The 16,619-nt window shown below is 60.0% G+C and overlaps 5 protein-coding genes across 7 annotated transcripts; 3 read left to right on the top strand and 2 right to left on the bottom strand.

Moving 5' to 3' along the window:
• The first annotated feature begins 28 nt into the window (after positions 1-28).
• CHLRE_03g207502v5 (uncharacterized protein) lies at positions 29-3,384 on the top strand. Its single transcript, XM_001693262.2, has 10 exons — positions 29-516; positions 685-819; positions 1,040-1,134; positions 1,273-1,288; positions 1,453-1,529; positions 1,745-1,852; positions 2,071-2,167; positions 2,367-2,453; positions 2,564-2,656; positions 2,789-3,384. Exons 1-10 carry the CDS (start codon positions 301-303, stop codon positions 2,870-2,872), a joined length of 1,008 nt encoding a protein of 335 aa, XP_001693314.2. The 5' UTR covers positions 29-300; the 3' UTR covers positions 2,873-3,384.
• A 54-nt stretch (positions 3,385-3,438) lies between these two features.
• CHLRE_03g207500v5 (uncharacterized protein) lies at positions 3,439-6,592 on the top strand. Of its 2 annotated transcripts, XM_043061534.1 has the most exons (5): positions 3,439-3,834; positions 3,952-4,029; positions 4,398-4,503; positions 4,668-5,610; positions 5,952-6,592. In XM_043061534.1, the coding sequence occupies exons 1-4, from the start codon at positions 3,486-3,488 to the stop codon at positions 5,095-5,097; spliced, it is 963 nt and encodes a 320-aa protein (XP_042926447.1). In that variant the 5' UTR covers positions 3,439-3,485; the 3' UTR covers positions 5,098-5,610; positions 5,952-6,592. The 2 variants fall into 2 exon arrangements, with proteins under 2 accessions (XP_042926447.1, XP_001693313.2); XM_001693261.2 differs by having other exon boundaries at positions 4,668-6,592.
• Positions 6,593-6,658: 66 nt separating this feature from the next.
• CHLRE_03g207550v5 (uncharacterized protein) lies at positions 6,659-10,768 on the bottom strand. Its single transcript, XM_001693118.2, has 11 exons — positions 10,580-10,768; positions 10,381-10,450; positions 9,783-9,956; positions 9,506-9,575; positions 9,104-9,302; positions 8,831-8,943; positions 8,507-8,663; positions 7,969-8,019; positions 7,544-7,697; positions 7,120-7,282; positions 6,659-6,980 (listed from the first exon to the last, which is right to left on the bottom strand). The coding sequence occupies exons 1-11, from the start codon at positions 10,691-10,693 to the stop codon at positions 6,944-6,946; spliced, it is 1,302 nt and encodes a 433-aa protein (XP_001693170.2). The 5' UTR covers positions 10,694-10,768; the 3' UTR covers positions 6,659-6,943.
• A 191-nt stretch (positions 10,769-10,959) lies between these two features.
• On the bottom strand, positions 10,960-14,298 carry CHLRE_03g207600v5 (uncharacterized protein). Of its 2 annotated transcripts, none has more exons than XM_001693117.2 (8): positions 13,879-14,298; positions 13,502-13,625; positions 13,261-13,365; positions 12,895-13,127; positions 12,507-12,624; positions 12,271-12,358; positions 12,081-12,089; positions 10,960-11,930 (listed from the first exon to the last, which is right to left on the bottom strand). In XM_001693117.2, exons 1-8 carry the CDS (start codon positions 14,151-14,153, stop codon positions 11,791-11,793), a joined length of 1,092 nt encoding a protein of 363 aa, XP_001693169.1. In that variant the 5' UTR covers positions 14,154-14,298; the 3' UTR covers positions 10,960-11,790. The 2 variants fall into 2 exon arrangements, with proteins under 2 accessions (XP_001693169.1, XP_042926446.1); XM_043061535.1 differs by having other exon boundaries at positions 12,895-13,115.
• A 130-nt stretch (positions 14,299-14,428) lies between these two features.
• CHLRE_03g207650v5 (uncharacterized protein) lies at positions 14,429-16,344 on the top strand. The gene is made up of 4 exons (XM_001693260.2): positions 14,429-14,638; positions 14,738-14,880; positions 15,127-15,608; positions 15,774-16,344. Exons 1-4 carry the CDS (start codon positions 14,551-14,553, stop codon positions 15,976-15,978), a joined length of 918 nt encoding a protein of 305 aa, XP_001693312.2. The 5' UTR covers positions 14,429-14,550; the 3' UTR covers positions 15,979-16,344.
• Positions 16,345-16,619: the final 275 nt, after the last annotated feature.

Genomic DNA, 16,619 nt, shown 5'->3' with positions numbered 1-16,619 from the left:
CACGAGAAGTTGCTCAACAGAAGAACAATTTACAAAGGAAACGATTGAACATTTCAAACAAAACAACAGCAAGTAAAACGCAAAGAAGTTTTCATTTTCAAGCGGAACCCCAGAAAGCTGCTTTCCACAGATTTGTCTATCGTGCTGCTGCGCACAGTGGGATCATTATGGTGGCTTGTTGCTTGGTTGCGTGGGCAGAACGTGGATGACATCTTCGGCCATCGCCAGCCCAAGAGCAGCTCTGTGAAGGGCTCCGACTGCGAGCACGGGCAGCGGAGTGCTCGTAGACAGCGGGGAATGATGCCGCGGCAACGGTCGCCTCACCCGTCAGCCAGCGTGGCGCCGGCGGGGGTTGCCAGTGGCGACGACGGGTACACCTGCGGAGAGAGGACCTCCCTCTGGCTCCTGTCATGTGTTGACAAATCCGTCAAAGTGATAGAACCGATCCTCATCATTCTGGCCATCGGCCTCATATCACTGGACGTCTACACCTTCTTCAAGTTCGTTATCCCGGAGGTGGGCACTGGGCAGGGGCGGGTTGGCGGGCGCGGCGTTGGCTGGTGACGCTGGCTTGTGAACGACGCGCAGGCAGCACCGAAATTTCTCTTTTGCTTTTCAGGCTGCGCTCGGCACGCGCACTTGCCTGACATCGTAGCGCATGCTGCTGCAACCCCGCCCTTGTAGATCACGGAGCGGCGCGGGCAGCTGGTGACTGCGCTCCACGGGCTGTGGGCGCTGTGGCTGCTGTTCAATGTGTTCTTCAACCAGTTTCATTGTGCTTTCAGCAGTCCAGGCACCACATTGGAGGTGCATGAGCAGGTCGGTCCAAGGCGGCTGAATGTTCTGGGGCGTGGCGTGCGGGTGTGGCATGCGGGTGTGCAGCAAGGGTGTGCAGCTAGGTAAGTGGAAGGGTCGGAGCCGGCACAGAGTTGCGGCCTGGGGTTTCACGTGCACTCAGTGCATACCGGGTAGCCATGACCCGGCAGGAGAAGCGGCGTTGTACATGGTTGACCGGCATCCGTGCTCGCTTGTTGCGCAGGCGCTACAACTAGCTATGACCTACGACTGGCGCTGGTGCCGCAAGTGCAACCGCGGCAAGCCGCCGTTGTCCCATCACTGTAGCATATGCAACAAGTAAGTGATATGCGTGTTAGGAACTGTGGGCCAAACGTGATGCTTCTTATCATGCTCGCTCCTGGGTGCTAACTGCGCTGGACTCCCTGACCCTGGATTGTCCTGACTCGCATGAACAAATGGCGTACCGCATCACAGATGCGTGTTAAAGATGGTGAGTGTGCCTGGACGCATTCACGAAGCACACTGCCTGCCGTACAGTTTCGTTGGGCTCCTGTACGACTGGTGCTCTTGTCTTGTCCGTGTCTTTAAGAGCACGCTTGTGCTATTGTTGCCCAACACTTGGATCGTTTTGCTCCGCGCCTGATGCGCACAAAGGACCACCACTGCGTGTGGATGGCCAACTGCATTGGCTTCTTCAACTACCGGCACTTCGTGCTCTTCCTCTTCTGGATGTGAGTGGCGTGGCGGTGTGGCGGCTGGGGCCGGTTATCGGGCCAAACAGCTCTCAGGTTCTCGTCAAGGTTCAAACGCTAGCGCGCGCGTCTGGTTTATGCCTCCTGAGCTCATGGGCTCCTACCCCAGATGCCGCCCAACGTAACGCCCGTGTACCTGACCCGGCCTGTCGCCTGCGTTCCTGCGTTCCTGCCTTCCTGCATGCCCTGCACAGGTGGGTGGGCTCGCTGTACTCGGCGATGGTGTACCTGGTGGAGTACCCGCTGCTGTTCAAGCTGGAGTCGCGGGAGTGGGACCGCCGCGGCTTCCTGCCCTTCTTCATGTAGGTGATAGGGGGCCGCGGCAATCCTATCTATACAAGAAGCCTCGGTATTTGTGTAGCAAATGTTTCGCTGAGTGTGATAAGTTATCTTTGAACAGTAATCCGTGAGGATTCAACGGGTGCTGGTGACTGATGGAATGGTGGTGGAATGGTGGCGGCATGAGCTACAACTGTCTCCTTGCATCCCGTACTAAACCCACTTTCCGCCTGCCGCGCAGGTTTATCCTGTCGGCGTCTATATGGCTAGGCATATCAGCTTTATTCTGGTGGCACGTTTGGCTCATCCTCACGGGGCAAGGGACCATTGACTACCTGGTAGGTGCTCCCCGCGTGCCCGCTCACCGCTGCCTGTAGCAGTGACGTTGGTAAAAGGACGTAATAATGACTTTTCTTAGCTAGGCGTAGAACTACACGTTCCGCCCACAGATGGCAGCTCCCTTATTTAGAAAACCGTTAGTGCATCCTGGACCTGCAACGGAAGCTTGCGCGTGCACCTACTTTCCTTCGCGTACAGGACAACACCCAGAAGGTGGCTGACGCAAAAGCGCAGGGACGGCAGTGGGTCAACCCGTACCACCTGGGAGCTGTCGCCAACTGGCAGGTGGGTTGTGCTGATTTGTGTCAACCAAGCTGTGTGGGGCGTACGTGTGCCAGGCGCTCATGTCAGGGCCTGCATCGTGACGCGGCGGGCGTACGATTGCAAGCATGCAGGAGACGTTCGACGTGCGGGGCCGGTGGTGGTGGCTGGCATGGATGCTTCCCACGCGGAGACGCAAGCTTGGAAACGGCTACGTGTTGCCTCAGGTGAGCTGATCAGATCAGATACGGGCTTTGGATACCCCCACTAGAGGCATCAAGTCAAGTGTAGACGCTTGCACATGTAAGCCTGTGAGCTCAGGCTGATCTGCATGGTACCGCCCTATGTCTTCACTGCAGGTTGATATATTGGTCCTGGACAAGGCCGAGAGTGCCGGGAGCCTGTCGCATAGAGGCACAGCTGGTAGCAGCAATTACGTGTAGCGGGTCAAGGCGCTGAAAGCAGAGGGGCCACGCCACTTTAGCAAGGCTTGCGCAGGGCCCGCAAGGCCCGGGTAGGCACCTGAGGTAGATGTGCAACAAATTGAATACGCTTTAGTTGCAAGGCGTTCCAGATTGTTGACGGAGGCGCCTTGGCGTGAGTTCAGGGCGCAAGTATGTGTGCGCGTCTGTGCAAGACATGTTGGTCGGGGGCGTGGTCGGGGGCGTCTGTTGCGTCCCTTTATGCGGTGTATGCGTGTGCACAGTAGATGGGTGATGGAGGACAGAGGTTGCGTGACAGGGGTAACTGAGGATCAGCGGACAAGCACCCTAGTACGCTGTGCGAAGAGGGCGTGCGGGAGAGCTTCAAAGCTTTTACAACGAGGCCGCTGCACCGCCTGTTAGTGATGGGAGTGTATTTATTTGTTCATTTAAACGTAGGGCTTCCGGTATTTGAAGCACTGCTTGATCGGATGACAATGGGGCTGGATTCCGCGATTTCTGTTTGCAGGGAAGGGGTCGTATGTTTCATAACGGCGCTGTCTTTACGCAAACAAATACATTCCTTTCAACCTATATGGCTGTGGAAGTACACCGTCCGTCTTGCTTTGGGAGCATGGAGTACCACTCCAACTTCGGGCGTGGAATGCCGCCCCAGGGCTATGGCTACAACCCTTCTGGGGCCTACCACCAGCAGGGCTACATGGGCCCGCCCATTAACGACTACGCGCGGCAACACCTGCCCTTGCATCTGCAAAATGGCTACCGAGGACAGCCTGGAGTGCCGCTGCACTCGCGGCAAGCCTACGGCAGCTATGCCAGCGGGCCGTATGCACCACAGGGACGGCCTCAGCACCAGTACAAGGCCCACCACGGTCACAAGAGGCATCGGGGTCAGGACGGGGCGCCTCGGCTTCAGGAGCTGCGCAGCGACAACGCCAAGAAGGCTCGGGCGCACTACCAAGGTAGAATCTGCAAGGGACTCCAGCGCAGGCTGCGCGTATCCTCCAGGAAGGGCTGGGAGCCGAACGTCGAGCAATTTGGCCCCTCTGCGCGCTTCCGCGCTCCCTTCCCTTACGCAGAGATTCCTGACACGCCGGGCGTACCACGTTCCGTGCCTCGCGCTCCCAACAACAACGATGGCATTCTGCTGGCGCCAGGTGAGCTGGGTGCGCAGGTATTCTGGGGTAACCGTCAGAATGGACGATGCCGAAACGCTCCGCACGTTTCTGCGCTTGGGATTCTGTGCTTTGCGGAACCCTATATCGCAAGCGTCTTGGAGGCTGTGCTCGGCGCTGATTGAAGGCTGGCGTTTGGCAGGCACGCGAACTCGCGTTGTCAGGCCTACTCAGATTCTACGCGACCGGCCGCGTCCCCAGCCCTTCTCGCAGCCGCTCCGCAGCACAACTGACTGGGTCTTGTTCTTAAGCTTTTATCACGCAAACGCCTGCAGAAATTGCACAGTTTACAACAAGGCTCTAACTCTTGGCTGCGCGTGGCCTCGGCCCCTCCCCCCCCAACCCGACAGGTTCCACGCAACTCCTGCCGCCTGGCTCGCACATTTCCGAGGGAACGCTGCACGCAGTGACGCCAAGCGCGTTACCCGGAGGCGAGGCGCAGCTGTGGAAGAACAGGTGCGTGTTGCTGTGTTGCGGTCGTGTGACCAGAATGGGCTCGCTGATGCCTTGATGCGGTCCGGTGTCCAAAATGGGTGTTCGTATGCCCTGACCGTGCCCACATCTGACCTGTACACTTGCTAACCCCTTTCCTGCAACACCGTCCTATCAACCCGCTGCAGCTATGGCAACGCTGACAAGGAGGCGGTTGCGCTGGCCGCCGCCGCGGGCCTGGACTTCCTGGGCTCGTTCTACGGCGCCGGGGACGACGACCTCACCGGCGACGAGTTCGACCTCGGCGGCGGCTCCGACCACGACACGGACGCGGCGGCTGCGGCTGACGGCGGTGTGGGGGGTGACGTGCCGCCACCCACGCACGACGAGGAGGCGACATACCCGGCCAGCGCGCGGCGCACGATCGCCGCGCAGTCGGCCACCATCGCTGAGCTGGAGGAGGAGAATCTTACACTTCGCGAAAAGATCTATCTGCTGGAGACGCAGCTTCGGGAGGCGCAGACGGCGGTACTACAGCGGGTGCCATCTGGACACAGCGGCGACGCAGATTCGGAGGCGGCGGCTGCAGACGGCCCCGCCACGTCGTCATCAAGCTGAGGCTTAAGGCGTGCGCAGCTCAGGCCGGGCTGCGTGTTCATTAGGTTGACTACAGTACCAAGCTTGCTGGACGCCGGACAACTGACTACCTGCTACGAACGGCCAAGAAGAGACAACCACTGCTAGACGGGTCAAGCGCGAGGGTTGCATTGCACGTGCATGTATGCATGGCCACAGCTTATTACGTAGCAGTAGCAATGCCTCACAAGTGTGCATCTAGGATGGAGCCGCCCGGCGGCATGGCGTCTGTTTGGCTAGATATGAATTTTAGGCAGCATCGAGAGACGTAGCAGCAGGCAGTCATGATAGTTGTGATGGTAAATTGATTTTGTTCGTTTGTCCAGCTCCGCTCTCCCGATAGGCAACCCCTGTTCCCCGTCATCACCTGACCCGCCTCGCTCGCAGCAGACGCCCGCTTCCGCGCGCTGCAAACTGCACCTGGCGCCTCGGGCGCCGAGCCGAGCCCCTCACCTCCGGTGGTGGACACCACCGTAATGCCGGTACGGCATAAAGGTGAGCACACCCGTTCCGAATGGACCATTTTCGAGCGCTCATCCCGCTCCGGTTCACCTCGGTTTACCTCGGTGTGCGCCTGCCTAGTCCATGGCACGGCTCTCACAGGCACGCATGGCCACTTCGGGCCTCTCGCGTCAGCCTAGTCCGCATTTGCACAACCGGGCCGGTTCGCGGGCTGTCTTGCACCGAACGGGCAACGTCACGTCTCGGGTTGGAATGGTTGGACAGTGGGGGAGCTGCAGCCCATATTCTGACGCGTGGTTGTGTTCGTGCTTGTACAAAAGACCCCTTGTACTCTGTGGCTGCCGGCTGCCATAAGTCGTTGCTCTCGCCGGCAGGCCTGACTCGCACACTGGCGCGGAACGCCCCGCCGCGGCTGAGGCCCACGACCTCCGGGCTCGTCCATTGACCGCTTCCGGTGAGAGTTCCATGTGTGAACCTTCTGCAATGCGCATGAATGAGATATCCATTGTAATCTAGTCATAAAGAGCATGACGGGAGGCATACGGCGCTTGTTAAGTGCAACTCGACAGAGCAGGATGCAGCAGCATAGTAGTTCCGGTGTACGGCCGAGACCACGCAGCAGGTGGGGCGGCGAGCATATTGTTTACGGCCTGCCAATGCTTCGGGGCATCCGCGCCGTACCATGCCGCTTCAGACACCGCACATCACGAACGCCGCTGCGTCTGGGTAAGTATACCCGTCCGCCTCAGCCCTTGTCAGTGACAAGGCACTGTAGCCTCAGGTACAACAACAACAGGACAGCAGCAGGTTGTGTGGCAAGATTGGGCAGGGTTTCACCTGCGTCTGATAGTTTATGGAGATACTCCTGCGTTAGAAGATGGGCTAGCCAGTGGTGCGGAGCCAATGGTGCAGCTGTGGGGCGGAGTGGCGGCTCGACGTTTCATTGTAGGCGGTAACTACGGTTGCACCGGACTGCACACTGCCAGGCCCCTGCCACCTGTAACCCTATGTTTGCGGTGTCAGTTTCGCACCGGGAGCAGTGAGAGCGAAGGGGTTTCCAGCCTGTCCAACGTACGTGCGGCAACGGGAACTTTCCACAATCGTCCAGCACTCTTGTGATTCGCGAAGCCAACAGCCTGATGGCCCGATCCACCTCACTGTCGGCCCAAGCAGCGTGCCATGGCAGCGCCTGTCTAAGGACTGTCCAATGTACCTGAGCAGCGGGCCCTGCAGGCTGCAGCCCAGGGGCAATACAGACCAGCAGCACCACGCCAACGCCTCTTGTCCCCTCCAGCTTGTCACAACTCAATTCAGCTTTTACAACCCCTTCCGATTCATCAGCTGCTCGGCCATGCGCAAACTGCGTCTACTGCACCAGCGAGCCTTGAATGTCAATGACGAACCTGCAGCGGGGCAAGTGGGTCCCACCGTGTCATCCTATCCCCCGTCGCAGCCCCTGCCTGTTCAGGTCTGCAATGCCTCCCATTCGCTCCCATGTCAAGTATGCTCAAATCTGCCTGCCCCATGGCCGCCTCCACCCACCGGTAGCGCACGTCGCTGCGCAGCATGCGCTCGTACGCGGTGTTGACGTAGTCGATGGGGATCTTCTCAATGCTGGCGGTGATGCCCTTCTCGCCGCAGAAGTCCAGCATCTCCTGAGTCTGCTTGATGCCGCCAATCAGGCTGCCACTCACCATGGCGCGCTCTGTGTGGGGGCGGGGGAATGACTCAATGGGCGAATGGAGCTGCTTCCGCGTCTAGCGATGTAGAGGGAAAGGCATGCCAGGGCTGCAGTTCCATGCACACACCATGTGCACAACCCCACTACACTGCACACAGCTTGCCCGCCGATGCCAGTATCCTGTACATAGATGAGAACAGGACAGCTCTACCGGCGTACAAAACAAGGCGTGCACATGAATCAGCAGGCGTTGGCACGAACCCATCGCACCGAATCAGCACTCACTGAAGATGAGTGCTGCACTGGGCAGGTCCAGAGGCACCTCGGGCACGCCTACCAGCACAAGCCGCCCGTCCACTCGCAGCAGCGCCACCATCGCTGCCAGGTCATGCTTGGCAGAAACGGTGTCGATGATGCCGTCCAGGCTGCCGGCGGCGGCCTGGGAAGAACAAGTGCGTTGGGGAGTGAGCAGGACTAGGGCTGAGAAGTGAGGATCTGGCGACTGGGGCCCTGCTTTGCAGCGCTAGCCACGCTTACGCATGCATACCTTTGACATGCAGTGCACAGCACGGTCATCCCGTTATCCGGCAACAACTGTCACGTCTTCCCATTTAGGCGCGCCTGATACCCTCTTGCCCTATCTCCATGTTTGACTTCACCGCTTGCGCGTCCGCCACCGCAGATCAGATGTTGCCCGTACTGCCTCTCACCTGCATCTGCCCGGAATCCTTGGACACAATGAACGCATCCGCACCCAGGTGCTGCGTTTCATGAGCAATGGGTGTCAGCGGTAACACGCGGCACACGCCCCAGAACCCCAGCGGGGATCTCACACCGCACCCGGAGGGTGCGTGACAGCGCTTGGCTTTCACACGCGGTGGATGAGCCCACAGTCAGTCCGCCAGCGCATATCAGTGCCATACGCTCGGAGTCCTCCAAAGTCTATTACAGGTGTACACCACCAGTCATACGGTTGCCATGTCGTTTCCTTGTTTCCTCGAAGGAATTCCCATTAGCACCTAAGTTGGCGGAGAACACGTTCCACTCACTCCCTGTAAGCACCTAGTATGTTCCTGTCAAGCTAGAGATAGCTTACAAGTGGTATCGAGTTCCAGGACTACCAATGCAGTGCGGCGTGCGGGTCAGCCTTGGGTTGAGCGGAGCTCGTCTGTTAGTGCGTGTTGTGTGCCAGTAATGTGCCATCTACCGCAACTGCAATCGCACGCATATACCGTACCCTCTCCCCACCTTGACGGCCTCCTCGCGCTTGGCCTCGGAGGTGGAGATGACGGTGACGTGCAGGCCCAGGCCCTTGCCGATCTTGACGGCCATGTGGCCCAGACCGCCCAGACCCACCACACCCAGGCGCATGCCCGGCTTGTCCAGGCCGAAGTGCCGCAGCGGGCTGTGGGACACCAGAAGTAGGGGTGCAATCGCAAGTATTCGTAATGGCTAGCAGGCGGGTCATACTCAAGGTTTGCCACAATCTGCGCTGCTGATGGGAAGGCACCATTTGAAGGGGTGAGAACGACAGCTTGCGACCCGCCTCGTCAACGCTCACAACCCATGCACCTGTACGTGGTGATGCCGGCGCACAGCAGCGGCGCGGTGGCGTCCAGTGGCAGGCTGTCCGGAATTCGCAGCACGAACGACTCTTTCACCACAATGAAGTCGGAGTAGCCGCCCTGCACAGCACATGCCAGAGAATGTTGGGGCCACATAACGCGAGCCAGCGGGTAATGAGTACCTACCGCACGCACATAGGCACAGCCGAGCAACACACCACCCAGCACACCGCCATGCAGCAGTGCCGTTGGCAAGCCACGTCGGCACACAGCTTCGCACCTTCGTGACTGTTCCATCCGGCAGCTTGCTGCTGTAGGTGAGCACCTGCCCCTTGCAGAACTGCTGCTCGCCGCACTCCGCCTTGCAAAACTCACAGGAGCCGCACGAGTCCACCATGCAGCCCACGCCCGCGCGGTCGCCTGGCTTGAATTTGGTCACGCCCTCGCCCACCTCCGTCACAATGCCCACAATCTCATGGCTGTGGGGCCAGCAGCGTGGGCCAGCAGCGCCGTGGAAGCGTTGGTAACCCAGGCAACTTGAGCAGCATGTCAGCAGCATGCCAGCAGTGGGGCCGAATGCAAGCGAGAAGCTAAACGTGCAACGGCACCAGCCAGCGGCTGATGGCAGCAACCCGCACCCATTACACCGCGAAGCCACTCAGCCCCACTGCACCGCGCTCACCCCGGCACCATGGGGTAGATGGCGTTGTTCCACTCGTTCTTCACCATGTGCAGGTCGCTGTGACAAATACCTTGTGGCGCACACAAGGCAAAGCTAAAATGTCACTACACGTTCTAGGTTTAGAATTACTTAGGATAACAGGCGATCATGCCAGGCAAACATGTTGGTTGGGACAGCAACGCACAACTGGGTCAGCACCCTGTGCCAACATCGCCCTATGAACACTCTTTGTCCAAGATACACCCGGCATTGGCAAGCAACTCAGCTCCCAGCTCACCGCAGTGCGTGATCTGGATGCGCACATCGCTGGGCCCCGGCGCGGCGCGGTCGAAGGTCATGGGCACCAGCACGCCCGCGTTGTCGTGGGCGGCATAGCCAATGCAGCTGGTGGCGGGCTTGCCATCCACAGCCGGCCGGCTGAACATGGCCGCGAAGTCCGCAAAGGAGATATCTGTGAAGCGTGAATTGGGTGGTGAATTGGTCCATGGCTCAGGCATGGCGGGTCCTGGGACTCCTGGCTGCGTATGAGGTGTTAGCTGTGGCGCAGACTGCGGCCGTACGGCATGCAGTACACAGTCATAGTATGGCGGGTGCAATCGTGGATGGGTGCGGGTTCGGGCCTGCAACCCGTTGTTTTCGTGCAACGCCCAGCCCACGGCCCACAATCAAGCCTCAACCCAGCCGACGCCCCCTTGTTGCGGGCCCGGGCATATCCCCATCCCCCCACCCCCGGCTCCCTGCTCCCAACTCCCGCTGCTGTTTATCAAGCCCGCGGCGCCATGAATCCCCACGCCTCGGAACCCCTAACTAGCCCCATCTCGCGCGTCGGGGATCTAGGCTTACGAACCCGCGTGCAACGTGCGTGCACCACTCACCTCCGTCCGGCACCTGGGCCGTTGGCTGCCCGTAAAGCTTGACGAACTCTTGCAGCAGCTGTGGGTCAGCCTGCATGTGCGCGCGTGGCGTTGTCAAGGCAGTGCTGTCGTCCGTGGGTCGCCGCCGCCGGTCCGCGGATGACGTTGCCGCTGCCCGCGCTTTTGCATTCGCGCCCCCAGCCTGCATACATAGTCTCACCTGCAGGGCCTCGCCTCCATCGCCGCGACTGCCGGCAGACACCTGGTGCAGCAGCGCGAACGCGCGCGGCTGCTGCTTTACTTCTGCGTCGGAGGGGCTGCGAATACGTGGCATGTTGCCGGGGTATACTCTGCGCGGAAGCTAACGAAATAAGCAAGTAGTTGTAAATGTAAAATGCAGCGTTTACAGGTCGGTGAGGGCGTGGTGCTACTGCCAGGGAGCCTGGGTCAGATGCAACCATCAGGAAGGTCACCAGTCCCAGCTGCCTGGTGGCGTGTGATCAGCACACCCAGTCACGCGTGGTCGCACGTACCCTCCCGTAAGAAGCGAGCTCATTCCCTCACGGTCCCATGCCCAGCGGCGTGCGTAATTGTGTCATGGAGCTCTCCTGTTTACAGTCAGATACCAGTAGCATGTCCGTGCAGCTCCAATACTGTGACTCCAATATTGTTGCCCGCCTGCCATGACTGTACGCCTGCGCCCTCCCCCGCCTCGCTGCACCACTGCGCATACCACTTCGCCCTCTGAGCGCGTTTCCAAGCATCCAGAACAGCAGCTCCCCATCCGCACACGGCTACCGCATCTGCTTGCTTAGCTACCTTCCAACTTGTGTACATTGTGGTGTGCCTAACCCCAGGGAAGGAAGGCATGGAGGAGGAGGCGCAATTTTGCGCCATATAAGATTATGTGCAGACAGGTATAGCGGCATAATGACAATCGTGCCTGCACCGCGCACCGCTGCCGGTCCCCATGCACTCGTCTTCACGCATGATGCTGGTGCCGCGATGCTATGCCAAATCAATGCGACAAAGGTGGCGATGCTGTACAAATTACTTTATGTGCCGCTACTTGTCGTTATGCTATAAATCAACTGCGCAACAAATGTGATTAGTCTTATGATAAGCACACGCGATAATGGTACAGTCGCGACAGGGCTCCCATCATAGTGTACAGGCCCAGGCTCCTCACACACGTACCTATCGTGCCCGCCCCCACAATATTGCCCGGGCACAACTTGTCCTTCCTTTGTAGGCACAGGCCGCCCACCAACTGACACGCTAGCTGCGGCAATACACTTCCGGGACACCCACGCTTCACATAATGTACCATGGCGCCCATCAATACTTGTGGACCGTCCAGGTCCTTCACAACTGCTCCAGGTCACCCACTGCTCCAGCACATGCCACGCATTCCGTGCGCGACGTCACACCTCATTGCTCGTCCGCCGGCCGTGCCTTGCGCTGCGCCGCGCAGCTGCTGTCCACCGCCGCCACCAGACGTGGATCGTCAATGACCTTGACAAAGTCGATGGACCACATGCCGTTCTCGTGGCCCAGAATGTAGCAGAACACTGGGGGCGGGGAGGGGAGGAAGGGCAGAAGCAGGAGGGGACAGAAGCTGCGTGTCAGGCTGGGGTGGCAGGTAGGATGGCACGGGTGCCAGGTGGGTACAGCAGGTGGTTGGCACAGCACCTGGAGTTGCACAGCGAGCCATTACTCACCAAAACGGACTGTGGTTGACGCCGCGAGCATCGCCGCGAGCAGGGGAGAAAGAAGGCGGTGGGGGCAGGGGCTGTCAGTGTTGCCTTGCGCCATGCACATGCGGTACTATAATGCACACGAGACCGCCGCCCCTGTCTGTCACTCTTGCCCGATCCCGCAGCCAGACTCCAAACAAACTGTCGCACTCACTCCCGCTGGCAGATGTGACGCTGACGATCTCCATGTAGGTGGAGGGCCGAGCCATGCAGCGCCGCACGCTGGTGGCCGCGATGTGGCCCTGCAGGTGAGGGCCGACAGAAATTTGTGCGGGTCATAAGGCCAGCGTGTGCTCGTGGTAGCTCCAGTGTCCTTCCATGTGCGAACGCCAACGTAAACATCGTGTGCATGCTCCCACGCGCTGATAGAAGCGGTCCGCCTCTACTCACCAGCAGGCCACCGTATCTCCGGTGCCGGCTCATGTTCTCAGCAAACTGCCGCTCATCACCGATGATCTTTTGGCTCCCCGGGCTGAGGAACTGGAAGGCCGCCGGCACGTCCTTGCGCCTGCATCCGTCGCAAGCACACTTTCAGTGGCCGAAGGCAGGTCGTGATGCAGGCGGGCAGGTAACAGATGGACGGCTGCCTTGCACCAGCGCCGATACCCGTGCGCAGTGCGGGCCTAATGCGGCTGTGTGCAGGTGTGGAGGTTAAGTCAGTCACGGCACGTGCACCAATCTTGTCGTATACAGGACAGCAGGACACCCACTCCTGCCTCAATGCCATCAGAGGCTCCCTCAACCGATCAACTCCTACTTCACTCCAGCAGCTACTCACTGCAGTGCCGCCAGCTGCGCCTCCACAATCTGCTCAGGCGATAGCTCCGGGCTGGGCCCCACTGGCTGCGTGCCGCCAACCCCGAACTGCGGCTCGCCGCGCACGCTGCTGAGCCGCCACACGGGCTCCAGCGGAGGCGCCGGGGTCGTGGCGGCCTGGTCAGCAGGGACAGAGGCTGCCGCCACTGCGCCCGCGGCGGTGCCGAGCTCCGGCTGCGCCGCCTGTGGCGGTTGCTGGGCAGGAGGGAGCAGCAGGGGCCAATGTCAGGAGCGAATGGATGTGGGGACGGTGGCGCAATGAATGCCAGCAGTCCAGCCCTAGTTGCCGACGTCCAGGTCTTAACTGTCAAAGTGTCAGTGTGCGTACCGCGGCGGTCATGGTGAAGGTGAGGATGCAGCCCTCGCCGCTGGGGGCGGTGACAGACATGCGCTGCACGTACTTGTTGGGCCCCAGCATCAGCCCCGAAAGCGTCTGAGGAGGGCGCAGTATGGTAGGGTTGGTTAGGGCGCAAGGCGGGGGGCCGAAGCACGACACGTGAACCAGGTGGAGAGCCCGTTGGGCCCCTCCGTGTGGAACGCTGGGCTAGCCTTCTCACTTCCACCCGCACCTGCTTGGATGCCGGTGCGTTGAGGATCAAGTGCCGGATAGCGTAGGAATCCAGAAAGTGGCGCGAGGGCTCTCGGAGCATCATCGATTCCATCACGTCTTCAAACACGACGACTTCGCATCCACTGCACGTTGGAAACATTCAAGCAGCCAGTGTCAATCAGAATCACTGCTTGGTGTGTACGCCGAGTATGCAGAAAGCGCGCGCACGGCTCTTGGATGCCTCCCGTCTGCCGACCGTTCAACTTCTGCCTCGCTGTTCCCCACAAAGATACCAGCAAAGAAGCTGAAGCTCTTCATAATATCCTGTGCCCAGTGGCGGCAACCGTGTAGCGAATAGCGCGCCCAGAGGCCGTTTGGATTCAAACATTTTCTCACCTTGCCAGCTTCAGTGTTGGCGCATCCGTGAGGTTGGAGGTCGCAAAGTAGTCACACAGGGCCTCCCGGTCGCCTGCGGCAACGAGCTTGAGTATGGTCTCGACGGCCGCGCCCGCGGCCTTGGCTTTCCCGCTGTCGCGGGGCCCTGGGTTGTGGTACAGCGCCGCTGTGCGCACAGCATAGCTCCGGTCAACGGGCCGGCGCAGCGCTGCTGAGCAGCGCCGCGACGCCGTTGACGTGCGCATGCCGACCCGGCCGTTCAGGAGAGATTGCATAGTGGACAGTATGCGTATGATACTTTACAAGTGAGGTTTGAAAATGCGTAATTAGGGTCTCGGAGCGCGTTTGCAGGCCTTTGAACAGGTAGGGTTTGGGGACTATTGCCGCGCTGAACTTGTTGTGTTCAATAACCAGCCTTACAGTTGCAACATACCATGGTTAGTGTCGCCTGCTCCGTAGAACGCACTCGTTGGCGACGGAATGGGCGCGCGATGACGACATCACATGCATGTTCTCCCCGGCTTTTCTTCTTCTCTTCTCCTGGCGAATAGTGGACATAGTGGACAGTAAGTGTTGCTTCACATCCATACTCACTACTGTATTAACATGGCATGCCGCTGCCAGGGCGGGCTGCCCTCAGCAAAACCGGTGCCATCTTCTGCTCTGTTTTCCATGGCCGTTTCGCTTCTCGGTGGCCTGGGCGCATCGTCATGCTGCGTGTTGCAGCTAGCGCTCAACGCGGTTGGCCTTGGATGCGCAGGTGGGCTGGGGTTTGGGCATGGGGTTTGGGCACCAAACGGAGGGCTCGGCACGGCCTTGTGCGCAACCTGCGTCGCGGCCCTGTGTGACACCCCCGCAGGTTTCGCTGTGCTCACGCCATATGAGCCTATTTTCAAGGGTATCACACTAGCCGCGTTGGCACACCTGCTGCTGCGCGATGGCTTCAGCAACCGCCGGGCGTTGCTGACGACCGCGCTGTCGCTTGGGCTCCTCTTCTCACAGGTTGGTGGCTTGTTGGCTACCCCGTTGCTCATGGCCCGGCCCAACAACGCACCGTTCAAGTTTGGGGTTGCGGGGCAACAACGAAACATCGAGGATCCTGGGAGAAGGGGTGGCATGGAGGGAGTAGGGGCGACAATTGGCAAGGGGAGGTTATGTGACAAGCAGGTGTAGTCGGTAAACAAGCAGTCCGCCGATAGAACTTCATGGGAAGGCACGGGCCCAACATTAACGCATGCCTGCACACAGGACGCCGTCCGCTTTTACAACCGCGGGGGCCTGACGCCGCTGGCTGGGCTGCTGCAAGTGCCCCTCAGCCGGCCCACCAACAAACACCCGGCAGCGGTTCGCCCGCAGCCCTCGGGTTTAGAGGACATGCCTGATACCCGGCGACAGTCAGACCAGGGGGCATCCCACCAGAGGAATCCGGCAGCCGCACCACCAAGCACGCCGTCGAGCGGTGCTTGGCCGGTGGCTGCCGATGTGAGCACGGCTGCAGGGCAACCAGCGTGTAGGTCAGGGATGTGCGCCGAGACACGAACTTCGGGCGGGCCACGAAGCCACACGCAACAGCAAATGCTTGACGAGGATGAATACGACGATGGCGATGAGCTGGAGCCACCTCAGGGGGCTTCAGCAGCAGTTGATGCGGAGACAGCGACAGAGGCGGAGGTGGCAGCACTGCCAGGCACTGGAGAGCTGTATCTGCGGCTCCGTGTGCAGGGCATCAAGTGAGGCCGGGTTGGGATGAGGTGCAGTCGCGCCGGGCTGAGCGAGGCATTGTGCGTTCGGTATTGCCTGCGCACTGCTGTGGAGGTGGTGGATGTTCTGCCTGGGGTGCACATGACGCCGCCACCAAGTTGCCCATACCTACCTCATGCTGACGACAACCGCAGGTGCGAGGGCTGCGCGGCGCGGCTGCGGGCAGCGGTGTTGCAGCTGCCGGGAGTGAGGCGCTGCGTGGTGGACTTCGCAAGCAAGGCAGTGCTGCTGTGGGGCGAGGCGGGGCAGCTGGGAGAGCAGGGCGAGGCGGCGCGGGCGGCCATCCAGCACATGGACCTATCATACCGGGTGGCGCTGGAGGAAAGCCGGCGGTTATGACACTTGTTAGGGTAGGGCGCACGGGTAAGGCGCAAGTGATCGGAAGTGATGTTTAAGGGATTTGAGGTTGGGCGGCGTTGCGTTACCGTGTGGGTGGTTGAGGAGGGTAATGCATGCCGTGGGCCTGGTGGACAGTTCGCCCCAGGATTACCGCAGGCTAAGATTGTCCCTGGATCTCTGCATGGGCTGCACCGATCCTGTAATTTACATTTGCGGCTAGGCGGTCATTGCTTGCCATGACAGTGTGGTGGCAAATGGCCAACGTGCTATGCTGTGGTACACGCTCATTCCTGGGCAGGGCAAGTCTGGACAAAGTTGGTGTAGCACTGAAAGTCCTGCACACGCGGGCCCCGACCCTACCCGTAAGGCCGTGAAGAAGTTACCAAACTGCAGCCGCGACGGTCAGGGTCAGCGGTCATGAGCGAGGGTCAGCAGTCAGGGTCAGGGTCATCCCCCCACAGGCATGGTGGATTTTGGGAGCAGCCTCAAACGCAGCCCTGCGGGCAATGCAACACAGCGTGATGCAGACATGCTTGTATTGCCACAACTCAGCCCCGTCCCCGGGGTCCCCAAGGTTTCGTCACGGCATGTGGGTGGGACTGCCAGATTTCGTCTCCGCGCTCAGAATGCCCATCTAAACG

This window comes from Chlamydomonas reinhardtii, chromosome 3 (genome assembly GCF_000002595.2).
Source record: "Chlamydomonas reinhardtii strain CC-503 cw92 mt+ chromosome 3, whole genome shotgun sequence".
NCBI classification, from domain to species: domain Eukaryota; kingdom Viridiplantae; phylum Chlorophyta; class Chlorophyceae; order Chlamydomonadales; family Chlamydomonadaceae; genus Chlamydomonas; species Chlamydomonas reinhardtii.
This window is presented reverse-complemented; position numbering and strand designations above follow the sequence as displayed.